At 26.8% G+C, this 11,627-nt stretch overlaps 3 protein-coding genes across 3 annotated transcripts; 1 reads left to right on the forward strand and 2 right to left on the reverse strand.

Annotated features, from left to right (window-relative positions):
• Positions 1–299: 299 nt before the first annotated feature.
• On the reverse strand, positions 300–4,623 carry LOC111031690 (selenoprotein F). Its single transcript, XM_022311741.1, has 5 exons — positions 4,417–4,623; positions 4,225–4,343; positions 2,983–3,095; positions 1,033–1,142; positions 300–774 (listed from the first exon to the last, which is right to left on the reverse strand). The coding sequence occupies exons 1-5, from the start codon at positions 4,456–4,458 to the stop codon at positions 676–678; spliced, it is 483 nt and encodes a 160-aa protein (XP_022167433.1). The 5' UTR covers positions 4,459–4,623; the 3' UTR covers positions 300–675.
• A 1,199-nt stretch (positions 4,624–5,822) lies between these two features.
• LOC111031686 (ubiquitin-like) lies at positions 5,823–10,817 on the forward strand. Its single transcript, XM_022311736.1, has 4 exons — positions 5,823–5,963; positions 6,158–6,264; positions 8,565–8,782; positions 10,637–10,817. Exons 2-4 carry the CDS (start codon positions 6,162–6,164, stop codon positions 10,766–10,768), a joined length of 453 nt encoding a protein of 150 aa, XP_022167428.1. The 5' UTR covers positions 5,823–5,963; positions 6,158–6,161; the 3' UTR covers positions 10,769–10,817.
• Positions 8,791–10,630, reverse strand: LOC111031687. The gene has a single exon (XM_022311738.1). It carries the CDS (start codon positions 9,853–9,855, stop codon positions 9,484–9,486), a length of 372 nt encoding a protein of 123 aa, XP_022167430.1. The 5' UTR covers positions 9,856–10,630; the 3' UTR covers positions 8,791–9,483.
• Positions 10,818–11,627: the final 810 nt, after the last annotated feature.

Below are 11,627 nucleotides of genomic sequence, written 5' to 3' on the forward strand. Positions count from 1 at the left end.
ACGCACTAACTACATTGGATGAAGTCAGAGGCCTAAGACGTGCCCAAAGTTAGCTCTGTTGTATTTTATCAATAGTTCTTAATATTCTAAAATAATTAGTATAAGTAACCATAATCGTGTATAATACGTATCGTCTGTGATTTCATAACATTTCTGTTGCTTCGTGTCTTGGTGATAATAATAACGCTCGTTCGTGTTTGGTCGTTTGACTGTTTGAGCAAGATAATAGAATTTCCATTTAATTATTGAGCAGACGCCAACGCCGAAATCGTGATATAAATCACAGTGGTAGGTACATATAACATATTATTACATTGTTATTATTATTCTAATCTATATACGTTTGTGGTTTGTATAACATTTCATACATTACATTATTATACTTATATTTTATAATACATCGCGTTCACGCTCTCTCCGTACACTTAAAACACAATAATAGCAACAACAATAATAATTCACTGCAGTAAAGTACACAAAGTTATATTATTCCGTATTCATATAATATGTAATTCTCATAATGTATCTCACTACACGCGTGCAGCCAAATTCGTATGTAATAATTATGACACTTGGATACGAACATTATTAACATTATACAATTTTTGTTGACTGTTAAAGTATATATATATATAAAGAAAACGCGATAAAAAATAATAGTATTCATTCAATCGATTACACTAGATTTGACCGGTAATCGTCTTCGATGCGTTCTAAATGAGTACTTAAGAATTCATCCACTGTATCGGTGTCCCATCGTTCGATTGCCAAAACCTATGAATTAAATATTGTGTCAGTATAGGTATTTTCATAGAAATACCTTAATGTATAGTAATAATATTATATTTTAATAAGTATTTGATGTTGATTTTTTTTTAATACTCAGATTTGTATTATATTAATAAAAATGTATAAGATGTATTAAGATGTACCTAAAATATATTAAATCAATTTCGAATTTGTATAAAAATTATTATTACTTAATAGCTCATGTCTCGTATTCTTAATACCAAATAATTAAAGAATTTATACCTCTTGCACATTTCCACTGCTGTCCATGAGTTTAATTAGTGGATCCAACCCACGTACATATCTGATCGTTAAGTTAGGGTACTTATTGGGACGATCGCTTTTTATGAACGCTAAAACAATATTATTTAAATAATTAAATAATTATTTATGTTATTACAAAAATCATGAATGTATTAAATCGAATTAATCTAATTTTCAGTTTTACTAATCAAACATTATAATAACTCTACAAAACCTATATAATATTATAATTTATAACTAATAACACTAATATAGTTTAGTACCACCCCCCCCCCCAAAAAATGAACATTTTTTAAAGGCCCCACTTGTAATTTTTTAGAGAAGGATTTAAGCTCCCCTAAAATTCAATTAAATCTTCGTCTACGTAACTACAAATTACAATCAACAAACAACAAGTCATGACAAATTAAAACAAGTCAAAATATTTTGTTAATGTTATCAAGTAGGTACCTCGTACAGTCGTACCTATATGAATAATGAATTGATTAAATTAACATATGTTATGAATTTCAAGTGTTTTCAGTTATTCGTTTTTAAATTACAACAAAATAAGAAAAAGAAAATAGCTATATGAGAAATCGAGTGAATATCCAATTTTGTAAAAATGTCAACTTCAAACTCTCATAAAAGATTATTGTGGATATGAGCTCAACTTTTTTCTTAATATCCACCAAAAAAAAACTTTGAAGTATCTTGTATTACATTTTCAAGTTATTTGACAGAGTGAAAATTGTTTATCGACATTAGTTAAAAAAAAACAAATAATAATCGATAATATCATGCCTATAAATAGTTTAACTAGGGTCAAAATATTTTGAAAATTGTAGGCTGTATAGACAATGCTAACACAAACATTTTTTTTTTAAAGGTACCTACACTAAAAGCCAAAATCAATTTTTTCGAAAACTGGTTTTGTTGAAGAAAATCAATAGCACTTTAACTGGTCCAAACCATGATCAGAGACACAATAAAAATAAAAAACACGCATCATTGTAAAATCAATAAATTTATCGCTCTGCTTAGAACCTAAAATATGTAGGTACAACATTATGCTGTACAATCATTACAAAATGGTAAGTAATATGATTTATGACATACAATTAAAATTACTAATTAAAACATAGTAACAAGACAATTTTTATGTGGCAATATCATTAGACACATAATACTTCAAGTTCATAATGAAATAACTGACACAAAAACTTAAAATTATAATTCAAAATATAAGGGGTATTTTGTATTATGGCGAGAAAACTGAAAAATGAATTTATATATTTTTTTATGTTATTATAATATATATCATAGAAGGGCACGTCACCTTATAATAATTGGTATGTATTATCACAAAGTTCCACATCAACAAACTACTTTTGATTGCCTTACATCTTTACTAAACAATAATATTGTTTGTCCACTTAAAAATATGTGTAAAATGTAAATGTGGTTTTATTTCATTATTAGACACATGTATTGACCCAAGTATATGACTATTTCATCAGTAAAGTAAAATATTTTAGATTAAATTGTACCTGATATAACTAAGTTTCTTGTCAAATTGTTCACTAAAAAATTTAAATCCTATTGTATTCCCAAATTTTCCCAAAAGATTAATAATGAGTAATAACACAATATGATAATATTACTTTATAATTATTACTAAGTAACATATCAAAATATTTTTTCTTTTAATTTGTGGATAGCTAAGCAAAAAACATATCATATTAGTTATTACTTTGTGGAGATCTCATACCCTATCTTTTTACCAATTAATCTGACTCTTATTATTTTATACATAGTTAACATAAAAAACTTAATTTCTTACCCGGTACATTTGAAACACTAAGTATGTAAATAAATTGTAATATTAAATAAAAATATTTACATATAATAAAATATATCAGTTTGAAATGAAATTAACCATATAGGTACCTTGTATCTGAGGATAAGCACCAAATTTACATGTACAGACTTCCAATCTGGCTTTTGCATATACTTTAATAGACTTTTCTTCATCAATTTGACAACAGTTTGTGCAGTGTTCTCTGTAATAAAATATAATAATTTAAATTTATTTTATAATTTAATCTAATTGTAATCATAATCATGAATGAAAATATGCTTAAGTATATATTATATTCTGTTTTTTTAATTAATATATTAAAGGTATGTTACACCACCATGTGTTGTTTCCACCTAACAAACACACAACATAACACGTCCAGTTCATCTTGACACTCGGCTACCATTACAAAAACTATATATTTTTTCCAATGTAATATGGTTTTTGAATCAAAGTTTTATTAAGATCATAATAATTACAAAGTATCAAATGAATTGGATAGGTTATTACTATGTTATTTTTAATATTAAAGTAAATTAATCAAACAAACAAATTAAAGGTTCCTAAACAACTATTATGTAAGTATAATTTATCTGATCTTTTAATTTTGAAATAAGTTATGTGCATTTTATAATATTATTGTTCATTGTCAGTGAAAATTAATAAATGCGATTACAACATCCACTTAATTTTTAAAATAATATCCATTTTATTTTATTACAGATTGTAAATTTCTTTATATTATAAAAAATAATTTTAATAAAAAAAAAATAATAATAATAATATCCATCCTATTCAATGTACAAAACAGAGAGTAAATGTTCATAATTTTATGTAGTTTTTAATTTTTATAATTGTACAGTCATTTTTTAATTACACAAGAAGTGCAGTATGATTTTTTATATTTCAAACAGAAACTACTATTAGTTATAAATTATTAGATATAATGTATAAATGTTGAGTATTTTTTTCTTCTTCTACATAATATACAATTTTATGTTTTAAATTATTTTATCTCTTTAAACTACACAATTTTTCAACAATCTAAAGGTTGCACTAATTTTGAGATTTGATTTTAAATAAAATGATGGTTATATTTTAAGTGACAAAAATCTAACATTCTATTAAATTTCTTAATTATTGTAATGAATCGCTTTGCATTTAAATTTTATTTTACAATTTAAATTTTTAAACCTACAAATATATTTTTACTCTTTTAAAAGTTATTTGACCTAATGAATTCCACATAATACCAGTTTATATTGTTTTAAACTTAAATACATATTTAAATTGGAAACATCATAACTATAGTCTTAAAATAATATTCATACCTTAATGATGTCAACTGGAACTTTTTAAGTTGATCACAAGATGAACACAAAAGATTTGCTTTATTGAAACCCAATAATGAACATTCATTAGTCGTATAATCTCCATTGCATCCATGTCCCTATCATAAACAGACATTAATTATTTAAAAATTATTATTTGAAGAAAAAAAATGTATAGGTAATAGAACATACAAAAAACATCAATAGTGGAATTATTAAAAGTTTGTTCTGCATTTTGTAAGTAGCTTTTAAGTAGATTTTAAGTATTTTCAAACAAATTAAAAACAAAAACAAACTGCCTTAATAATGGGAATTTATTGTTTTTAGCTATTATACTATCACAATTGCTTATGAATTTAATATATTTTGCAATTTAGATACAATTTGTATTTTATTAATTTATTATTATAATTCATAACAAAAACATATTTTAAAAAATCAAAATTTATATTTGAATAAATTTACTTTTATGTTTTGTTTACGTTTTGGTTATCATTTTTTAACACTGCCGGACTTATCATCAAGAGTGTCGTGTGCTTTTTTTCGTATTGTGATTGGCCGCGGTAAATATTAATCATGGTATCATTCCCTACCAATCCACTTTGGACCATGTTATACCTGGATATTTTCCCAGTTGACCACAGAGGCACAGAATAGATTTCATCATGGACCCAGACCAGACCAGTGCCGAGCTCAACATATTTGATCACCGCACATATTCTAAGGTCGTGGCGATGTAGCCTAAGCTAGCTGTGCTCAGCTTTGAAGTGTGGACCACGGTCCACGATTAAAGATATTTTGCCACCAATCACCATCATAATATTCTGAATCAACAAACCTCGGTCTTTAAGATCTGCTATACTGTGCCGCTTTGAAATATTTTCCAAGTATTGTAGTAGAACTAGTAGAATAATAAATATTTTAATATTCAACATTTATAATACAATTAATATTGATAGAATATCCAATATTACAATTTACAATACGATAACTTAACACTTTAATAGTAATTATATACGTATTTTGAACTATAGACTATAATAGTCTATAGATATTTTTATATTTCATTACAATTTAAAAATAATAGGACCTATAATGTATGAAAAAATGTATAATGTGCATTGGGCATTTGTGCTGTATGCCTGTATGGATGTTTATACCTCCATGGCCCTGACGCTTGTATTCACTATTCAGTTACAATAATTAATAATATTATCCCTGCATACAATTCATTTTCAAAAACCCCTCCAATATAATTGTAAACCAGAAACCATTGAAATGCAACCACTACCACCTATTAGTAATTATTGTAGACAGTACAGTTGTAGTCCCAGACGGCCGAAACATTACAATAATTATCTAACTACAACTGTTAATTAAAACTAAATTAGTTAGTTAATAGCGTGATTGAAATATATAGTAAATAACCATTGACCCGTTTATTATTTTGTTAATATGCAAGAATCACGGACGCTGGTGATCAAAACAAAATAATAAAAAACATCAAAATTAATATTATAAGTTCTTTGATAAATAACCTCAAACATTTATTATTTCCCTTCGACCCCTCAGCAGCCCAAACATTGTAAATTTAATGATAAGAATTATCAAACTTGATACATATTGTAATATTTTAGATGCATGTTCCTTACAATTTTTTCTCTAGTTTGGAGTTTCCATTTTAAGTGGATTTTTCGGACCATTAGAATATTTACTCAACTTGGCGGATAGAAGCATAGGTAATTTTTTACGAACTCCAACCATACGTTTATCCATTTTTCATGAATGCATCATTAAATATATATATTGAATCATTGAATATTATAAAGACGTAAAACTACAACCACGTGGCCTTTTTTGTTATAAACTCGTTTAATGCAAACAAAAATCTTTTTTTTTGAATTGAGTATTAACTATATTTATTGATTTTTAGCAAAATGCAGATCTTCGTGAAGACCTTAACTGGGAAAACGATCACTCTCGAGGTAGAGTCATCGGATTCAATTGAAAATGTGAAATCCAAAATTCAAGATAAAGAAGGTAATTACTACAATATTATACAATTAAAAGGTACTCATGCATTATGATCCTGGTATCAATCAAATTCAGTTGCTCAAAATGTATCTCCCCGACAAGTAATTTTTTCACTTACCAATATTATTTTTGGTATTGCTATTGAATACTACTGTGCTTACATATAAATAGATGAAAGTATATTAACATTTACCTTGATTATTTTTAGTATTTTATTTAATTGTACAAACTATAGCAAATTCATTTGATAAACTACACTTGGTGTATGTCTATTGTGTTTTCAGTAACTTGTCTGCTTTTATATCCTTAATTATTGTTATTAGTTCAAGAGAATAAAATAAATACTATTTCCATCATATAATTGTACAACTTAAAATTGGTCCCATTGAATACAAATATGTTGTATGTTAGAGTAATATGAGTACAACACTTTGGGTGGGTTTGGTGTCACATAATAGAATTAAGAAATCCATTTTTGTAAGCTTATAATAAATTGCGAAAAAAAATTCATTCAGGAAAAGAAGCTTACTGAAAACAATTTAAATTAGGTACATTAGTTATAAACACTCAAGGCTGGGCAAGTTAATGATATTTTTTAACTCCATTAAGTTACATTTGAATTTAAATCAAGTTAATAGTTAATCCAAAATTGTCTATCAGTTGAACTAAGTTAAGAGTTAACCAACATTTAATATTAACTTTTTAACCCAAGTTAAGTCAGTTCAAAAAAAAGTTTCTTGTTTTCATATATGTAATATAAAAATAATCGATACCTAAAATTGTTCATGTTATTAGACCAAAGAACTATTATTATTTTATGTGTTTCAAAAGGTAATGGTACAAATTTTTTAGCATACTTATAACTTAAAAAATGTGTACCAGCAATTTGTATTCTTACAATAGTTCACATAATTTTTAAAAAAAATGTATACTTTTAATAAATAAATAAAATTAATATATATATACATTTGAAATTATATTTATTGTTTTTCTGCAAATATTCCTAAGTATTAACTGACAATTTTATAATAATAAAATAACATTATAGACCTACTTTAAATTATATAAATATAATAAAATATATTTTTTATAGCTAAAAGTCTAAAACTCCCTTGTAGACACAATATAGGTAGGTAATTAAATATTTAATAAAAAAAATTATAAGAATCAAATAACGACGACGATGCTGAAAAATAACGGGTATTGATAATATTTGTAATTTCATTATATAGGTAAGTATTTATATTTTCTACAAATTTGAAAGCATATTACATAATAATTAAAATTGAAATTAACTTAACTTTAACTTATTAACACGTTAATGCCCAGCCTTGCCAATAGTATAATTAAATATTAAGTATTATATAATTCCATAGGCTATTTTATCAGTGTGAGTATTTTTGTTATGGTTAATTTTTCTGACTACCTCTAGGCTCTAATAGTATTTGTTTAAGTTATCTATAAAAGGTATAGCTGAACTTATGTATATAATATTAATATTTTGAATGTTTGGCACAGCATGCTGAATTTGTCCGTATGTTTTTCTTATCTTTGAATATATATTTTTTTTTATTGACTATTATTTTAACCATTTTTGTATATCTGCACGATATTGTTGCTTTATGGATGGGTTTTATAACAGGATAATTATAAGCAATGGGCTTATAACTATATTATTCTATTATCAAATGATATAAGTAGGAGTCACTTAGACAGAGAACAAATAATACAATGAATAGTGGTGGGTTCATAATACATGAGTACACTGATAATTACATTTTAAATAAGGTATAAACTAAATTTCTAGAAATAATGTGTTCAGTGCTACAAAATTTGTTTTTATTTATGTTTAATGGATTTTTTGTCTCCAGTTATTGATTAATAACTATAAAGTACCTATAAACAATACATAATTGATAATAATTGTACAAGCATCTATCTTTAAGACCCCAATAATTTATTGTCATAGTCTTGTGAAAAAATCTAATTAAAAAAATAACCTATCATTTTATTGAAACAATTTGATCTAATGTAATTAGTTCCTTGACTCTAGCACTGAAACATTGTTTTATATCATGACCTTCTCCAAAAATCCATTGTTGTAATTTATCAACAACAGTTGTAATTACTGCCTAATGCCTATACAGTATTACTCACATGTGGTATACTATACAATTTCTACTATTGTTATTATATGATAGAGTTTTACTCATGAAAAAATGTCTCATTTAGTCAAAAATAATTTAAATACTTTTCATGAACAAATATATTATTTTATTGTAAATTAATTAAAAATATTAATTTAGGTATTCCTCCGGATCAGCAACGTTTGATATTTGCTGGCAAGCAACTTGAAGATGGGCGTACTCTGTCAGATTACAACATTCAAAAAGAATCTACCCTCCACTTGGTTCTTAGATTGAGAGGTGGTGCTAAGAAACGTAAGAAGAAGAATTATTCTACACCAAAAAAGATCAAGCACAAGAAAAGGAAGATTAAGTTGGCTGTGTTAAAATTTTACAAAGTAAAAGAAGTTGCTATGAATACATATAATACATATTTGGGTAACGGTCCAATATGCGACCTACATTAATTTACGGTCTAATATCCGACCTACGTTATAAATGTAAAATACAAATAATTTTATCTAACATTTTTTGGAGGATAAACTATAAAGACGCAATTTCATATTTATTGTGCATAAAAGATAAATAATTCCTACATAATATCAATATTTAATATCAACTTATTATGGTTGTAATCATTCGTAAGCAAATGAGCGACCTAATTTTGATATTATAATACAATTTTTTCATTCCACTTCTCAGTGTCGTCAATGACTGTATTATTTCAGTCCGTATTGTTATGAAACGTATTTTTCATATCACTATCAGTCAAAAATTCATCAAAGAAGGTTTTTGGATTTTGACACAATCTCCACCACTCTTCTTGAAGTTGTCTATCTAGTAAAGATCCATTTATTTTGCTATTATATTTGGATTTCACAATTCTCCATAAACCTTCAATTTGTTGAGTGTGTGCTCCTGTTTCCGGGTCAATAAAAAATTCTGAATGGTTAACTGTTTGATGAATATATCCATGATGATTTATTGTTGAGTACGCTCTCCATTGGTCACTATAAATTGTCGTTTTTATTTCTTTTTTAATAATTTGTAAAAGAGTTTCTCGGTCCCGTTTTTCTACTATAAAAAATCGCCGTTCTAATCATAGGTCTGGCCGTTTCCAACTAATTTCAAATACCCATGGGCCTACTATACGATTGCCATAATTTTTATTTGTACGTACTATTTCATTTTCGTTAGAATTTTCGTTGTTGGAATTATTTATTTCTCTTAATGGCTGATGGTCCCCACGCTGTATTCGACCACGGTTATACTTCCTTTTACCTTGAAAAAGGGATTCGTCAATTAGGACAGTACTACCAGGACCACCCATTTTCTCTCTTTTTGAAAAACAATATACTTGTATATCTCTGCATAAATTATACCAATCAATGATGGTGATTTTGCTTCTTCCAGTCCAATTTACAGCTTGATTTGTTGGAACTAAATTAACCCAGAACCAAACTATTTCCATTATTTCACATAATGATAGCTGTCTATTACAACAGCCGTTAAGATCCGTGTAGGTAAAAAGTCATTATTTTTACAAATCAATTGGTAAGTCTGGCAACCCCGTTTTTTACATCGTAATGTTACAACTTTTTTCATAGTGTCATCAGAATTTCGTTTTTTACTACTTCTTAAATATTCGACAAATTGGCCATTACATACAACACCGTCTTTCACCTTTATACATGTCATCGGATTATCGGCCAGTAATAACCCTCAGTCTTTTAAATATTGAACACATACCCCTTCATCTCTAATAATGTTCCTATATAGGTGACCAATAATAGATGTTATGTTGAGTTAAAACATAAAAATTCACACTCACAAAATAAAACTCAAATAAAAAATCACAAAACTAGCGCACGACACATGCAAATGAAATCGGAACTGTACTGACTGAGGACAGTAAAGTATTATAAATGATTGTAAGTAGGTACCTATCGGAGAACAAAAATAGAATAAAATTCCCACAAGGACAATAACCGCGATAAAGAAACCTGTAGATCAACTCAATCGTATCGGTAGGTCGAGTAACATTTGTAGGTCGCATATTGGACCGTTACCCATGTTTGAATAATACTGTTAGTCTCAAAACTTCAAAGTTAAAGAGTGATAAAAATTGCTTTGGGATCCCCAAGTAGAATTTATCCTAACCTATCCTCCTCAAGGGGAATAATAAAAAGTCTAGTTGTTAAGTTTTTTTGAAGTATCACGGTTCAACTGTATTAATTTTAACCTTTTTATAGGTTGATGAAAATGGCAAGGTTATCCGTTTGAAGAAAGAATGTACTTCTGAAAATTGTGGTCCAGGTGTATTCATGGCTGACATGCCAAACAGGCATTATTGTGGCAAATGTTCAGCTACTGTTCCAAAGTAGAGATGACCTATGTATATTTTAAATACATAATATAAAATTTAAAAAAAAATTAATGTTTTAATATTCATTACCTATTTTAAATACAAATCTTTATCCTAATAATAATTCATAAATCCGATTTTTATTACATATCTAATAACTATGTATTTAAAGCTGTCATTTTTATTAACAATAATATTAAACCGGTGAACAATTATATTGCCAGTTGTATCTTAATAAAATAAATGTCCTAAGTATAATAACAAATTAAATAAAAACTTATTGCATAAGAATATTTGATACAAATTTATCTTAAAACTGTCAAGTAATAACATTGTAGGTAGTTAGGTGCTTAAATTATTTATATAACTATATTCAATCAATGTAAATTGTGGTTGCATGCCAGGTATTTAAGTACCCTTTAATTCTCTTGTTAGCCAGAATACAATTTGTAATTTTTTATTGACTTAAAATAATTTACTCTCAGTAAAAATGTTAAAAATCGCTGTATTAATTTTACAATATTCGGATCTTAATTGTGTCACAATAAATATGCTATTGAAACATAACTTAATTAACAATGTTTCTCTTTCTTAAAATACATTCATTTTTGTTAGTGGCAAATACTAAAATATACGTTCTACCAACATTATTTAAAGTAAGTGTGACCTATTAGAGTACGTCACCAGGTCCTGCCTAACATGAGTTACACTTCTAAAAAAATCAAAATCTAAAATTCTGTTTTCGTACCAAGTAAATAATCCATGTCATGTTCAAATAAGAATCAGCTAAAAGCTTAGTCTCTGAAGCACCTCAACATTAGTACTATCAATACTACTTAATATGAGACTTCATTCACATTTGGGTACATTTTCACTGT

This window comes from Myzus persicae, unplaced genomic scaffold, assembly GCF_001856785.1.
Source record: "Myzus persicae strain clone G006 unplaced genomic scaffold, MPER_G0061.0, whole genome shotgun sequence".
NCBI lineage: Eukaryota > Metazoa > Arthropoda > Insecta > Hemiptera > Aphididae > Myzus > Myzus persicae.